At 36.7% G+C, this 17,286-nt stretch overlaps 1 protein-coding gene across 4 annotated transcripts in view; it reads right to left on the bottom strand.

The window, feature by feature from the left end:
• EVC2 (EvC ciliary complex subunit 2) overlaps window positions 1-17,286 on the bottom strand; it is a 64,167-nt gene that overhangs the window by 39,716 nt on the left and 7,165 nt on the right. For 3 of the 4 annotated variants that reach the window (XM_063401601.1, XM_063401598.1, XM_063401600.1), the window contains exons 3-9: window positions 13,523-13,683; window positions 12,249-12,314; window positions 8,244-8,430; window positions 6,487-6,596; window positions 5,345-5,407; window positions 2,913-3,047; window positions 1,295-1,446 (exon numbers count right to left, since the gene is read on the bottom strand). In XM_063401601.1, the coding sequence (XP_063257671.1) occupies window positions 1,295-1,446; window positions 2,913-3,047; window positions 5,345-5,407; window positions 6,487-6,596; window positions 8,244-8,430; window positions 12,249-12,314; window positions 13,523-13,683 (874 nt within the window). The remainder of the gene's footprint in view (window positions 1-1,294; window positions 1,447-2,912; window positions 3,048-5,344; window positions 5,408-6,486; window positions 6,597-8,243; window positions 8,431-12,248; window positions 12,315-13,522; window positions 13,684-17,286) is intronic. The other variant, XM_063401602.1, reaches the window with a different exon arrangement.

Here is a 17,286-nt window from a genome sequence, read left to right as displayed (position 1 = left end):
AAAAGGACAGCTTAGAAGGTGAAGCAGGTTAGTGAGTGCTGACTAATGGGCACCTACTTTATTCACTGCAATGCTCTACCTCTTTCAAAGTAAAGAAAATAGAAAAGGAAGCAAGAGACATATGCACTAACTTTGTAAAACATTAGAAAACTTTAGCCCCTGGACACACATCCAAACTAAGATACAAATCCTGTTTTACAGGTTTAAAAATAAACCTGTTGTAAAAATAAACCTTTCTAAAGTTTTGCAAGAATATTTACCTTTCTATCCATAATGTATCTGAAAACAGTCCAGCAATTTTTTTCAACCCGGCTAGATACTAACTCTCCCTGAAATAAATTAATACTAAAGTGAGTTTAAAAAAAATTTTGATCCTGTTCTTTTTAATATTCACAAAATTATTTTCAGGATAAGCCTTCACTAAGCCTGAGTTGCTATACAGGTACAAAAGCAAGGACCAGTGTGCAATTTACAGAGATAAGTTTCCAATTATCAGGGAAAGGCAAAAAATAATAATGCTGTTAGTTATCCTTTAAGAAAGAAAATTCCACCCTTGGTCCTGTAACTTTTTAGCTTCTACAGATTTTATAGTTGCATAATGATGCCTTTAAGCTCACTTTACCAGGAGGTAATGGTAAGACTGCATAAACAACATCTGCTCATCCTCACTTAAGACCTTTTTACAAAATTCAGCTGAAGAACAGATGACCTTTAACAGTGGCATGTTTCTGTCAAAAAGCCTTTCAAGAGTATGAGGAGATTTCTGTGCTCTAGCAAGCCGTCCCACCAACCACAGGTACATGGCATCCTTCTGGCACCACTACAGACTGTCACACCTTAGACTGAAGCAGCTGTTTTCAAAATCCACTGCTGAACAGTAATCCTGGAACTCAGCAGGTGCTCTCTTTCCTAGGAAAACAGCCACCCTTTTGGAAGCAGAATGTGTTACGCAATAATAGAATATTGTGTTTCAGTATTTTCTTGCACACCAAGAAGTTTCCCTTCATGTAGTGAACCACAGAGAGACAAAGCAAGGTGTTTATTTGGATTGGAGAACTTGCATGTCTAAGGCCTAGATGGAGTTGTGATTTCTACAAGTGAATCAATATGAAATATGATGGCTTTCCATTCCCACAGATGTTTGTTTAAAACAGTTCAAAAACCTAAGGTAGTGCAGTAATATGTGTAAACAGACACTATAAAAAAACAATAAAGAGGAGATACTCAAAACATATTCAAAGGTTTGGCTGATGATAAAAATAGTAAATTTGATGTAATAGCAGTGAATTCTTACTCTTCTAAAGCCTGAAGCATGTTCCCAGGTTCTTCAAAGGATAGAATATCAATGATTTGGTCATTCATAATTATATCTTCACTAAAGAGATCACCTGAATTAAACTGAGAATGCTCCAGTTTGTGATTTTGGCTGAGATCAGGCTGTATCTCCTAAAAAAAAGGGAGAAAAAGTAGCAAACTTTAGATTATTAAAAAAATGTATAATGAGTGTCCGATCTGATCTTATTGCAGTTTAACTCTGGGTGAGAAGGTTTCTACTTATCATCAAACTGTAAAGCTGGAAAGAATATAAAGAGATTGTGCAATTCAGATATGTATCTGAAATCAAATATACTACTTTTATTTCAGATTGATCTTTTTTAGTATATAACTGATCTGGAATACAGATGAAGAAATGGAGAACGCAGAACACTAGTGAAAGTCATGTAAGAAGTTGTCTTCCACTTCAAACTTCCTAGGTAATTTTTTTTAAATTACCATGGTATACAAATTACATATGGCAGTATTACAGTATTATTAGGTGAACAACATGGAAAAGCTAATAATCCTAGTTCAAACTGAGGGCTAATAATACTGTGTAAAAACCCCACTATAAATATCTGACACTAGATCAAGCTGGACCTTTTTTACTAATTCATTATCACTATTTCTTTTGTAAAAAGAAACAAGTCACATCTTTTTCATTTAAAGAGATTAATTTTTCAGACCTAAACTAAATAAAAGTTACCGATGGTGTAATTTTCAACCACAGAAAGGCTGTAAGTGATTTGTGAGTTACTCTGGTCAGTCCAGAGGGATGAGAGATCCACACCCCTTTCAGCAGACGAGGGGTTCAAACCTCTCAGCACACCTCTCTTAGGACTGCTCCAATCACTGCAATATTCTCACTAAGGTCTCTACCTCCCTCCCAATGAAGTTATTATACTTTACATAAATACAAAAAAAAATTAATAGAAGGAACGGCTGGAATTGCACCAACTTGATTAATATTTATCAGATTCTGTATTTTCTTTCTCCAGTCCAATATTTCTTGAAATACTTTCTTCGAACTGGCACTGAACAATGAAAATACTTCATCCTCAATCCCATCCGTTTTGCTTAATCACTGAAGATATTATTGCACACTGAAGAAACTAAGACCAAAATTCAAATTTCTATTCCTAATAATCAGAGAAGAAATTTGCACCCAAGTTGCTGTGTTCAAGATAAGTTGTCTACTCCCTTGGCAACTTATTATAAACCCAGAGACATCCTGCTTCTAATTCTGAGGGACAGAGGGGAGGAAGAGAGGATTATGAAAAGAAACAAACAGGCAAAGGGTAATCCCCTCCTGATCTAGTGCCAATATCCAGGTACTGACAGCAGTAATAATAATAATAATAATAATAATAATAATAATAATAATAATAATAACCTGAGGTTATTTTATCAGTAGTTATTTTTATAAATACTTTAGAGGCTGTAGAGATTACATTATCTGTGAGCCAAATCCATCACTTGGTGGCTTATTATTCATCTTCAAAAACTCTTTAGACAATCCTGGTTAGCAAGTTATATCACTACAAATAATCAATAAAAAAATTAAATAACTCACCCTGGCAGACAGTACAACTCACCTGGTTTTTACTACAGAAACTCCATTTTAATATTTGGGTTCGGTAAACAATGAAAAAGACAGCACATGTCAACACAAGGGAAACGAAAAAAGCAATGAAGAACCCTGAAGCACTGATGGCATGGCTGTATAAAACCTGAAATTAAAAGATCATTTAATTAAAATGTTATTTTAAATATATATAAAGATCAGATCACAACTGTAATTCAAACACTAACTGTAAGCAAACAGTAAATTATTTTTAAATGGCTTCACAACTTCAGGATTTCTCAGCATCACGTTATTACTACATCTTGATGAATATTTTCAAACAAGTGTGTTTTTAATAGGTTTCCAAGTCAGCACAGTTTGCAATGTTTGCGTTGTCCAAATTCCTGTGTAACTCAAGCAAGAGAATTCCACAGACTGAATTTTTTTGCTGTGACTTTTGGGTGCCCTGTACTTAATAGCCTATTTTCCAAAGTTGCCACTCTTCTAAGAAGTCTCATGGAAATTGCTGGCATTTGATGTTGCTCATAGGCTCTGGAAAGTCAGTCAGATGTTGGCTACTTTAATTAATGCCCATTTCTGGATTCAATGAAACTGAGTAAGCACCAAAGGGAGAAAGTACCAATATGAGTTCAGAATAGACATGCACCTGCCACCCACCCAATCCGTGTACAACCCTGCAGCTTCTGCATGAGCCTGAGTCACAAAAGGCTGGCAGGAGCTCTGGAACCATGAGCCAGATAAGAACTTTGTAGACCTTTCACTTTAGCTCTTAACTCAATCTTTAAATTGAATTGCATTAAAAATTAATTTTTACTTCATGCTCTCTGTAGTAAAAGTTAATTCAGTGTTTGTTTAGTTCTATGAGATCTTTCACTGAAAAACATAGCACAGCTATTAGTATAATGTTTCACCACAAACTGATCACTCTGCTGGGGCTAGGAACTATAAATAATTAACATGCTGCTTGCAAGCTGGGTTTGTTTTTTTCTTGAAGCAGAAACCTGACAGCATTCCATAGAGTCAATGGTAATTCTGCATAGGAAACAATATTTAAACATGGCCAACAATATAAAAATAATTTATTGCAATTTAACTCCTCTGTCACATCAGGGCTCTGACTGAGATCCCTCCACTTTCAGGGAACAGGAGATGCCATAGATAATATTCAGGGGAAAAATGCTGCTTTGAAGCCACTTCATCATTTTGTCTGAACTCACTTGCATTTGTCTAATTTCCACACACTCTGTAAAATTTAAGGATCTCTCTAGGCTTCTGGGGAAAGCAAAGATATGCTGAGGCTATGGATTCAGTGAAACTTGAAAGAAGCTGCTTAAGTTTTGGTGGAGAAAAAATCCACAAAGTTTGTGGATTTCTTAAATCTTAAAAAACTTTAAGGAACAGCATAGTATCTAAGTGTTCAAGCAAATCATGTGAAAGCTGATGGGACCAACGTAGCATGACACCACCATGACTACGTAATTAATTCTTCACTTGTCATTCCCAAAGTCAACATCTCCTGTCCACTTAGTCACATATGTGCATTGGCTTTAACATATCCATGAACAGGCTTAAATAATTATTTTAAATAAATAAATGTGACATGGAGAGCATTTATGACAGCTGACAATATGAATGAAATAAAATACATCACACTTTCTCCAGCTAATGCTAACTTCCTTGCACAAACTGGTTTCATTCCAAAAGATCTTATGCTTGGCCACAGCCCAAAGTCAAATATTATGCATGTGAAACATGATGTGTTAAATAATTTCTAAGCTTTATTTTTCAAAAATTTACGGTACTTTCAACACATCTTTACCACACATTTAAGTTACAAAGCCTGTTCATTTACTAAGTTCAAATGCAGCTGAGCTAGTTTTACCTACCTACGGAATAATTCACAAGAACTTTTTGAGGTCTAACTATCAAGTTCAGATTGGAAAAAAAAAATAAGCACACTGAAAAGGTTTTACGTGCAATAACAGATTGCAGAAATTTTCATGGTCAGTTGAGACCAGTGTAGCTTACAGTCTTGGCTTAAGACATCAGCAACTGCTGCAAATCAATTCACACTGGATTTTACAAAAAACATTCATGAAGTTATTTTTCTAAGCCAGTCAGCTACTTCATGGTTTACACCTCTAAGAGTTTCCAAAAAACAGATTTATGGCAAGTCCATTTATAATTCTTAGCTATACAAATGTCCAATCCTTTAAAATATTACTAGATCTTTATCCAGGGACAATGAATTCTCTAGCTTATGTATAGTTTTACTTCATATCATGTCTAATTACAGCTTTCATTTTACATGAAAATGCTAAATGAAATGCTGAGTGATGAGACACAAGTACACGAGCATATCCTTAGCTCGTAGAATTTACTTTAGATTGTCCAGAAAGTATAAGCAGGAGAGTCAATGTAGTACCAAATCATAGAATTTACCTTGGTCTTTTCTTCTTCCGTTACAGTAAATGATGCTGTCAATGATACGAGATGTGTTTTATTCTGAGAGAGATACAAAACATTGCCTGTATTAAAAAAATGCAGAATCCACTGGCAAACAGCCTAGAGTCTCTAGAAAAGCCTCTCCTTAGAAGATTAGCTATATTTCTCATAAAGCTTAAAGATGAAATAAATCTGATAGGAAAATGCAGTGTACTTAGGGGTAACACTACAAGACACAGAAGCAGCTGCTCTGTGGGATACACTCCCCATTGCCCAGTGCACAAAGCATTACATTTTTCTTTGCCTGTAAAATCTGGGTTGACTGAGAATGCACAGAAGAGGAACCACAGTCAGCACATAAATCTCTACTTCTACCATGCCCTGTTTTTTTAAGTTTTCATCTCCACCACTTTAGTACCACTCCCATACACATGGAATATTTTCTCCGCCAAAACTAAGGAGAAAGGCAATTGAAATGAAAATACATCTGCAGGTTATAATTACATGTAATTATGAAAACCACAGAAAAACCATCAAGCCGTATTTAAGAATCAAAAAATTTTACTTTGGCAGAAACTACCTGTCCTGTCTCCTACTCAAAGCCAGGCTAATTCCAGCACTGGACCTGTTGTTTCAGAACTTCATGGAACAGATTTCTCAAAAGTCAGCAAGGACGAAGACTTCTCTGAAAAATCTTTCAGATCCAGAAAATTCTTATACTAAGAGGTGTCTTTCTTGTGAGCAATGAGGTTTTCCTTTGATGCAACTTGTTTTTCAGATAAAAGAAATTATTTTATTATAAAAAATGGCAAAACTTTCAATCTCAGACTTCAGAAATACACACATAAGTATGTGGGGGACATATTTCTAGGATAGGTCAATAAACTGGAGAGAAATATGAAAACTATAAAGAAAGGCTACAAGACAACACACAAAAATACTTTACTTAAAGAGGTCTAGGACTTTTTAAGCTATGAAGAATAATTCATGCATTTATAAATTCATGGTGAACAATTAGCCTAAGAGTTTCATTTCATTACATGACAGCCCTCATTGTTTAGGCAGGCAAGAACCACCTTGGAGATGGATTTTTTTTTACAAAAATTGTGAAGAGCAGAATAAAATTGCCAAAACAATACCTGTGATGAACTTCTGAAAGTTAGCTTCACAGGCAGTGTCAAGACCCTGCCATGCCACGTTTCTTCTGCATCAAGAAGTGCAGAGTAGTTGACTGCAAAGTGTTCTCCACCTATTAAAACAGGGATATGGAGAGATTTGCTTTGTTCCCTGAAAATTTCTCAAAGATCCCTGGGGAAGACTTGGGACAGCACTGGAGCTTTTCCTTTCCGACACAGCAGATGCCAAACATCCAGAGTAGACAGTTCATGGCCACTTGAGCTCAGCAACATCCTGCACATCTGCTGCCTCTAAGAATTCAAGCAAATTCAGCCTAGGGTCTGAAAAGTGCATTTTATGATGGCCTGACCTACCCAAAAGCATTATTTTTTGATACCAAAACTCTACATGAGATTATATTCAAATATTTTTTGTTAAAAAATGGACTGCCACCATTTTAACCACTAACTTGTTGATTCTCCCCCTGTTGAAACCAAAAAGAAATCTGACAGATTTCAGGTGAAATTTGATTCACAATGCACTGAAGTACAGAAAAATTATTATGGCCAACATTGAGCATGACACTACATAGGCCAGTGTAGATAGAGCCTTTCTGTCCAGCCCCAGTGGCAAGGTATGGGCTGACTTCAGGATTAATACAGTAATGACCAAACCCCAAACTTTGCAGAAATCTGGTCTGCTGGATTTTCTCCTATTTTGGTATTTTTCACACTGATTTGTCTGGAAAAGCTAGCTTCAATTCCAGATTCAGTAATTATAAATAAATTACGTAGCAGCTCCAACTTGGCTTACTAGGTCAGATATGCCAGCCATTTTTCTATTCTTCCTCAGGGATAATTGTTTCCAGGAAATCTCTGTGGAAAGCCAGCCAATTCCTTGACATTTCCAAAAAGACCGGTCCTGCAACCAGTATCACTGCTCACACTGCTGCTATCAGAAATGGAGTTTGGCTATCCAATTGCAATCAGACAGCAGCCCCAAGTCAACTTAATTTCCCTTTTCTGTGTGGAAATCTTTCACCATAAAACTATCATAATCACAGATACTTTGATCATAAATAGGGATCAGTGAACACTGCTGAGAAATACTGTGACTCCCAAAAGCAAGCTGCAAATTTTCGACATGCTTGTAATTAGGAAAAAGGAGATGCAGAAATCAAGAAAGACAAAATTTAATGCATGTGCACTGATTGAATCACTACCAATTAGAAAAGGAACAAACTGACTTCACAACTGGAAGAGGTTGTGTAGGTAATGTCTCTATTACTTGCTTTGACTTTTTAATCTGTTCAGTTTGGAGAGAACAGATACTGAGAAGAGCTGCCTTATTTCTGATGAATCATATTCCTTGTTTGCATGGCCTTTTGCAATTCAAAGGCACCTCAATACCTCAGCAAGCTGAGCTGCCACACTTGGCTAAAGAAGGCTCCAAATATGATTAAAATGCCTTTTGCAGAAGTTTTTAAAAATCCCCCAGATGAACAAATACAATTGTGAAAGACTCTCATCTTGGATGGCAATTTTTACAAAGTAGAGGAGGCTCCTTTCTGTGCCTGGAAGACTGGAAGCAGTTCAAAGGTGGGAGTCGAAACAGTTAACAGCGTGCTGACAGAATTGAAAACTGCAGCCTAAAACCTTTTCCAGACTTTTTCACCTGTAATAACTGATAAAATAATTTACACCCCTATAAATAAATACTGTGATTTTAACAGATGCACTTTGATGTGTTATCAGGGGTATTTTATTGCAGATTTTGTTACCTTGCAAGAAACTTTTCCTGTAAATCTGTATGCCATCTGTGGTTTTATTCCCACTGTTTTTTTGAACATGTAGACCAGTGATGTTGTCCAGGAGGATAAGATCTGTGATGTTTGTTGAGAGCAATGTGTTGGTGTTATTAATCACAAGTGTAATATATGCAGTTTGAGGGTCATGTTCAACATCCACCTGAAAACAGAAAAATTAGTATTAATGGTGCAAGACAGCTGTATGTGCATCTTAACAGAAAAATTCATAGCCTTGATTACAAGTAAAACTTCATTATATGTGTAAAGTTATTTTCTGAAGGGTTCTGTGTGATCTGTAAATGAAACTATACTCAGCTGGATCTCACACTCCCAGGGAGATTTTAATCTTTGGTATGTCAAGCTGTTGCTTGGAGACAGTGGCAGAAAGCCAGAAGGTGGCAACCCTGCTCATACAGGACCAGAAGCATAATCAAATTCTGAACATCCCCCTAATACTGCATACAACACAAAATCGGATCATAACTTTATAACCAGAGTTTGGAAGAATCTTAAATTTGTACCTTTGTACCACAAGGATGTTTCTTTTGCAAGCTGCCTCACTGAAAAGTAATTCTTTCCATGCAGTTTTGGTCTCTATTTTACTTCTTTTATAGCAGCCTCATTCTCTGAAGGATGCTGGTTGTCTTGACTTGCCCTTCCCACATGAGGACAGATGGAGCCACCATTGAACTTGGGAGTTCATGGCTTTGTTTCCAATTAGCAGTGAAGGTCATACACTAATCACCAATCTCTACCAACACGCACTCATGTGATTTTATTTATTTATTCCATTAAGCCCTTAAGTCTTATCGAGCAATTATACCCTCTAAATGAAATTACTCTGAGAACAGAGTTGCTTACTGACCTCTCACCTTCCAAACTGCCTTTCTCTGTCACTCATACTAAAACAGAATTGTCTAAATCTTTATAGGATCTATAACAATATGGTGATCTATATGAGATTTCAAATAATGACACTAAAGTAATGTCCTTTAACTGACAGAATTATGATTCAGGCCAAACCTTTCTCTTTTTAGATCTTCATTTTAAGGAAAAATCTACACTGTATCTAGACACCAGCAAATATAAAATAATAAAGCAGTCCCCACCAAAAATGAATATATTCTAAAAATATGAATTGTGATAGACTTCAGACATCACACCAGAATTCATGGTAGCCTCAGGGTTCAATACATGTAGCTGTAGTCTCATTGTGCACTCATCTCTGCATTTCTTACTAATTCAGCATAGAACCAGGTCACAGTTTTACAATTACATGAATCAAGGAGAAGAAACAGCTTAATGAAATTATTACAGCTTACTCTACATTTCTCTATATAAGTGACAAAATTCCCAACTGTTTATTGTACTAGAAGCTGTAAACAATGTATAAAAATGTATGTGTAAAAATAGGCTGTTATATTTCTGAGGAAACCATTACAAATTTCATATGCTTGTATATCATAAGTTATACCCCAGCTTCTGAGAGTATTAATAATGTGTTATATTTTGGTCAGATTTTCTTTCTCCTGGTTTCTGAACTGGCATGATGCAGTCAAGATGTCCTTCAACATTTCATGTGCAATCACAAAGGCTAGATACTCGCTTTAAAAAGCAAAACCAAAATGAAAGAGGAAAAAAAGTCTCAAGACCACATTTCTCATTATTACTAAATCCATGTTTTTCATTCCTTATTTCTGACTGGCAATCAGACTTAAGGTCAATTGCAAAGGAGTTGAAAGAATTTGGGGTTTTTTTCACCCTGAAATAAGCAGATGGGAATCAAGTAACAGGTATAGTTTGACTGCTCCCAGAAAGAACTCCTCTATACAGTGCTGCCACTGTGATTAGTGACCATTGGTTATCTTCTTTAAGATGCTCCTCTAATTTGCCTGAAGATGTTTTTTATTACCTTTGGAGCAGATGGTTAGGCTGCCAGGCATCGACAGGAACCAAACCAAATTGCAGCCACTGATGATGCATAAGCACCTACTCTATTTTCTCTCTGCTGCTGAAGTGCCCCATGTGTGCCATCACCCCCTGCAAGCCATCTCCTCTCAAGTACCTGGAGAGTGGCATGAAAGAACCACAGCAAGAGCATGGACATGGCAGGAGAAAAGAGAGGAGGAAGGAATTGCCATGGAGGTTGAAAGGAATGGAGGATCCTTGTTAGGAATAAGTTAGAACTAGAAACAAGAAAAGAGGGAGAAAAAAAATTATAGAATAATTGATAATCTCCAGTGCACGAATGCTTAGGAGGTTAAGAAATGACAAGTAAAAGTGTTAGAAGACAAGCAATTAAATTTAAAGATTTATTTCAGCTCTGCTATGGATTATTGTCACTGTGAAGTACTACTACAGAAAAGGTGACATTATACTATGGAGTGAAGCTCTTAAAGAAACACATTTCTGGAAAGAAGGAAGACAGTGGATGCTAGAAGCACTGGTAAAATTAAAACCCCTCAGTTTCAATAAAGCTGTTTCTACATTAAGATGTTGGAAAAATCCTGACTCCAAGTAGCAAACATACGACACCTCTATGCTCTGAGGAGCGATTCACTGCAGGAGGAGGAAAATGTGCAAAATTCACTTATTTAAAACAGCTAAAGAGCACCATATGGCCAGTCTGTCTCTTAGCATGAAAGCATTTGTTCACTTGAAACAGGACTGAAGCAGAAGACAAGGTAAGACAAGGAAAATTAAATGTGAACTGCATTTGCAGGTGGAAGACAATCACATATAATTGTATAGTTTTCAGTAATTTGCAACTAATAGCACTACAAAAGTATCTTCTGATAAAGCAAGCACCTACAACAGATTACCTTTAATCTCCTACAGCAGTTATTTTGCAGCTTATAATGAGCCTGTGTGAGGCCTCTTGTAAACAGCAGAACAAACAACATGGGACTGTTTCCAAGTCTGTTTCTGAGAGACTCTGGTATAAAAATTGGGAATCCACAGATAGAAAAGCAGAAGATTCTGTTACTACTTCTTATGTCTGAAGTGCTCACTATTCAGCCTCATTAATATGATATGATGCTCATGACATGCTGCCATTTCAGTTTCAACACCACTGGAGGTAATTAGCACCATGAGATGTGATGCTTATTCCTTCTTCTCTACACGGATCTGGTGAAGGTTATAATGTCACCTCATCTGCTACTGAATCCTCTACCCTCAATATCACCATTTCAGTGGCTGAATTCAGACTGGTCCTAAAGTTGGATGTGCTCTCTCTCTCTCCAGGAGACAGCTAAGATGAATTCACTGTAACTGTAAAAATTCATAACTGCTTCATCCAGTGCAAAGAAAGAGAAAATAAAAAAGGGAAAAAAAGAAAGGAAAAACAACAGTCTAGTAAAAATAAAATGGGAGATTAAAAAAATCTTACAATAGGGAGGTCTTTGCTCCTCATAAGCATTTCCACAAGTCAAATGAAACCTTTTTTCATTAAATACTGTGCTGTAGACTAGTTCCACTGAATATGCAGACTATGACACAATAACTTCTCTGTGGTTGTGTGTTAGGATGCCCAAACACACAATGGGCAACATAGGGGTCAGTGCTTCATCCTCCAAAAGAAGTCCACACTTGACCCAGGTAGGGCACCCATGGCTGGCCACAGGAATATCTCAGAAGGTTTCTCTCATCTTGCAAAATTGCTCTCTATCTCTACCCAGACTCTTGGCTGATTACTCTGGAGTTTATTGGGAATTGCCCATTTGCAGTTTAGAAATTCACAGACAGGTTTTCACTTCAACAACAATCCAAAATGCCCTGAAGCCTGAGAGATTTCACTGACAGCTGTTTTGAACCAACATTGTAAAACGGTGCCTCTCAGAGAGTGGGACCATCGTAACATCAAAATGCACATAGTCCCAAGAACTCAGCATGGGTACAATTAGGTCTCCACTTTTTAAAGGTCATTTGGGTACAAATTTTCTACCAAATTAACAAGATAAATGTAAGAAAACTTACCATACCACATTTCTGAAGGGTTACTCCAAATTCAGAAGACAATGACATATTGGACACATCTTCAGGCTATGGAGGAAGGGGAAAAATATACATAATGTATGAAAACATAATTCACAAACTTCAGCAACAAGTTAATTATATAAATGAAGAAATTATATTAAAAAAATAGAGGTACTTATTGCTTTCAAATTTAAGAGATTTATTATCCCAACAGTTAAATCTTTTTTCTAGTCCAAATGTGGAAAAATTACTTATTCCTACAAGTAATTATTAAAATCTTCATTGATATATTCATCTTTTGACTATCAGAATTCACAAAAAAACCAAACTGCTCAAAGTTCATCAGACTATACATATTCTTTTCATTACTAAATGTCTATCAGAATTTACACAGCAATCACACAGCTGTACCTGTCACAGTAATTCTTTTGAAGTCACAAAACTAGTTAGTGTTGCTGAAGTCATGTGAAACGAACACAATCATCTGAGACAGGATTAGAAATATACTAACTGGAGAGTAAATTCCCAACACTCAGTTTTTAGAGAATTGCTACTGAGACACTAATTTTGAAGCTTTGAGAAAAGCTAAGGTTACAGTTAACAATAGATGTTGCTGATTTAGCTGAAATGAATAGATAAGCTTTGCTGAAATCAGTTAAAAGTTAGAGGATGGTTAAAAGAAACCGGATTTAAGATAAGCTACCCTGGATTTAATAACTCATTGCTTGTCAAACAGAGAAACTAATCAATACAACACAAGATCTCCTGTTTCCAGAAACCCACTGAAATAGTCCTGGAAAACAGGAAACAGGGAGTTCTACCATTCATCAATCACATCTACATTGAAAAAGTTGAAAGTTTAGAACGAGGAAGACTCGTTTTACTTCCTCCTTTTGGTGACCACTCCTCACAAAAGGACCACCGACCCATTTCAGGGAACAAACTATGCATGCTTAATAGCCTTTGTGTCAATTAGCATACGGAGCGGAGAAGAGGAAATGACAGGGGTATGAATATGCATTTGTATTTATTCTGTGTATTCAACATTTTTGTAAATAAAAGACTTTGTATTTACCTGTGATCTTTGCAGTGCACATTAGGGAGCGATCCCACGCGCTGCCTGGCGTCACAATAAACATACACTTTCTAACTTGAACTGTTAGAGAGTCTTTTGTGCGTCACAGTTGAATATTGATATTAGATCGATACTCGTATTTTAATAAATCACTACAATTCTTACAAATACTGAAAGCGGCAAGCCATCTTTTACTGACCAGAAGGTGGCTGATGTCAGAGTCTCGTTTGAACAACACCTTCTTTGTCCACGAGGGTATCAAGGCAAACAGCGAATGGCTCCACTGGTTGGCCGAGGCTGCAGAGGTCAAGAGCTGGTGAGGGGCTTTGCTTGCCTCACTGACCACAGGCAAGGACACTGCTGAAAACCAAGGCAACATTCAGCATTAGAGCCAAGGCTGGGTCCTGCACAGGGTGCAGAGTCCAGCCAGGGAGGGGGCTCACAGCACACAGAGTCAGATATTTTCTGTCAAGGCACTCAAAATCATCACAGGCAACAGAGACTGAGGCCAGCCAGGGAACAGAGATGGATTTGTCCTACAAAACCCAGCAGGAGTCAGAAAAAACCTGTTTCCTCCCTAAGGAACTCCCATATACCCCACAGAAAACTTTTTGCCATTTAAATGTAAAGCATTTAATGCATGAATTAAAAGGTTTAAGCCATAAGCCAACTGTTAATATTTTCAACACAAAGAAACTTTCAGTAAAGCATAAAGAATTCAAGCAATCCACAATGCAAAGGGCATCAGTGGTAAAGGTGTTCTGCTTCAAAAATACAGTCTTCCAATTAAGCATTGACCTTACCAATACATTCAGAACTAAAATACTTCTCAGTTGAGGATGGGTCTCAGTTACATTTCAGTTGGAGTGCCATCAAACACTCATAAATTTAGTAATGAGCAATATAAAAGTTAGCTTATACTCTTAAAATTTTATTAAAGATTAGCCAGTGATATTACACAAAGTAATAGACACAGTTTTGAAATCGTTTTGAAATCATATCACTTTGATCTATGAATGTAAAAGCCCCTATGACATTAATAAAGGAAGCTTATACTAAAAATAAATAATTTAATATGTTAAATTGCCAAAAGGTAAAGCTGCTGAATTAAGAGAAAACTGTTATGAAAATTTAAAATGATAGCTGATTGTCTATGCTCAAAGAAATTATTTTTTTCATTTTTTACTTAATATTACTCTCATTTATTACTTATTTTTAAACCAATTTTCAGCACTATACATTAATATGAACAAAAACTCCCATTAAAACGGCAAGTAATTTTGTTAACTGACTTTTCTATGAAAAAGTCTATTACATATTAATAAAATATGAAAAGCTGAAGACACTAAAATATCATTAATATGAGAAGCAGGTTTTTTTGAAAAGCCACTGCTTTGTAAGAAGGACAATATAGGGAAATACAATTGCAAATAGAAAAGCATGAACAGAGCATTCAGAACTGGACCCTTAAAAGAGGCATTAAAGCATTAATGCACATAAATCACTGAAAATAATTCTGTTAACATAATGAATGAGATGCAATCCTGTTGCCTACAAAACCCACGTAGAAATGCACTTGGGGAGCTTCCCCGTCTTCCCACATTTGTTTGGATGGGAGTAGTTTATACTTGACAAAATTTGGATATATGGGCCAGGGAAAGCTGGTGTCTATATTTTATAAATATTAAATATTTTCTATTTTTTCCCTGAGTTTTACTTAAATACTTAAACCACTGTTAAACAATGTAACAGACTCAGACTAATTTGGGGACTGTAAAAACAACGTGGCAAACTCGGTGAGAACACGAGCACGTATAATTACAACAAATGTCCGCATATCTTCGGGGCTGGAATTTTTTCATGACAGTCATGCATGGCTTATTTCTATTTCAAGACTAAGCAATGGTCCAAATCACTCAGAATGAAACCACTGCTGAATTTTCAGTGCAGTACAAACCTGCTAAATACCGAACTGAGCTCACCTAGCCATGGCACTCTCCAGCAGATCCAAAAATACAGTTTCTCACCTCCAATGGTTCTAAACTGGTTTCAGACTACTGAATCAAGTCTCTTTGCAGGTTTGTATAAATATATTCACACACTGAAAAAGATTAATTTTATATATGCTGTGTCTATCATACATTAATGCAATTGTCACCCCATTCCTATGAAGGTGGGGAACCAATTTTCCTTTTTGTTTTCTTGCCTGACTACAGGAAATGCACTTTCCTTCATAGTAAACAAAAATCCTGAATGAGCTTCTTTGTAGGGCTTTGTAAGAATCAGAAGTCAAAATGACAAAATGTATAAACTGTTGAGCAACTACTACCTTAAAAGTACTTCTTGTTTAGCAGATCATTTCCTTTTGAATTTTGGATGAGGGCAGTCAGCCAACAAGAAGTGTGTAATTGCTTCATGGAGTATCTTTTGATCTTGTGTCCTGTGCAGTGTAACATCTCCATGAGTACACCCAACTGCACTTTACATGTGACAGCAATGCCTGATACTCCCCCTCTAGAGAGTATCAAGTCCACAGTAACCAATTTAATTAACTGATCATGTTCCCTAACTCTGAATGAATCTCTGGATTAATAATTACACAGATGAGTCTGTTTTCAAGCTGTGCACTTACAATCCTAAAATAATGTGCCCAACTCCCAGCAGAAGCCTCCAGGCATGTTATTTGGCTGCTCCATCATCAGCAGTTGAAGTAGTTGAAGTTTTGTTAAGCAGCCTCAACACTGATGATGATGACAAGGATGTTTCTGCAAATCCACTTGTATCTTCCCAATAGTCAGAGGAAGGTTTTGTTTAAAAAGATTCAACCACTATGATGCATTTTCATACAGCAACTAGTGCCACTGCCTTTCTCCACAATTTTTCTCATCCTTTCTATTAATTTTTAAGGATATAGGCCTTGGATCTGCTGCTAGTAAAGCTGCACTGTTGTGTAGCATTCTTGTTTCTAGTATTGACCATCAGTTAAATAAAATAACTTTTTTCTGATCCATACATATTTAACTGTCACTGGAACAGCTAATCTGCAAGAACTTAATTGCTTTTCCACATAACTTGCTGCATACTCAACATCAGCCAACATAATTGTATTTATCAATTCACCTGCTGTCTCTTCTCAGGTAAGTTCCTATTGTAGATGTCTGCTGCATGCTTGAAAAGCTGGACTCTAAATATCTGAGAAAGAATGGTACTGGTACAATACATTCTGTCTTTTTCACATATATTCTAGATTTCCGTTCTGAAATTGGGGGTTTTTTTTAACAAATAGATTCATCTGACCTTGGAAAATACTAACACTTGACTGCTGAAACCTTTCACTGAGAAGCACAGAGCTTTCTTCTGGATGCTGCTCAGAAGTGCAATTTGTTTCCATGGTGCCATCAACAGTACCCCTTCAGAGATGCACCCCAGTTCTGACAGTGACTCTGAGGTCTCCTTGTTCCTTCCACTCTTTTCTTCCTACAGCTTCAATCTTTGCCATTTTTCTGGCTGTTTTCAGACAAAGCCATTATCAGGCTGCATGGCCATCACTTTCATTGGTTTCTAAATGGCACAATTCCCACTCCTTTTCCAAAGAAAATCTCTGAAATCAGGAGAACAGTTTCAGCTTTCCACACAGCCCCCCTCAGCTGGGCTTGCCAGGCTGCCACCAGGCATTCCCGGACTGCAGTGCCTCAGGCCAAAACATTTCCCAGCAAGCAAACTACCAGAGCATGGGGCTTAATCTGGGGCTTTCCTGTAAACATCTCCAAAGATGCCAAATCAAACTGTTCATCAAAGAAAGACAGTAATTCCACTTTTTTTTTGAGGTGTGAGACAGTATCACAATCTTCCAGAAAAAAAAATTAAATTAAAAATTCCCCACTTTTACAAGGTATTATCAAGCTGTTAAATATTTTATCTTACTTTTAATTAGCACATTAGTAAAATGTTTAAAATGTTATT

The sequence above is a fragment of the Prinia subflava genome, chromosome 7 (assembly GCF_021018805.1).
Source record: "Prinia subflava isolate CZ2003 ecotype Zambia chromosome 7, Cam_Psub_1.2, whole genome shotgun sequence".
NCBI classification, from domain to species: Eukaryota; Metazoa; Chordata; class Aves; order Passeriformes; family Cisticolidae; genus Prinia; species Prinia subflava.
Note: the sequence above shows the minus strand (reverse complement) of the source record. Positions and strands in the feature narration are given on the sequence as shown.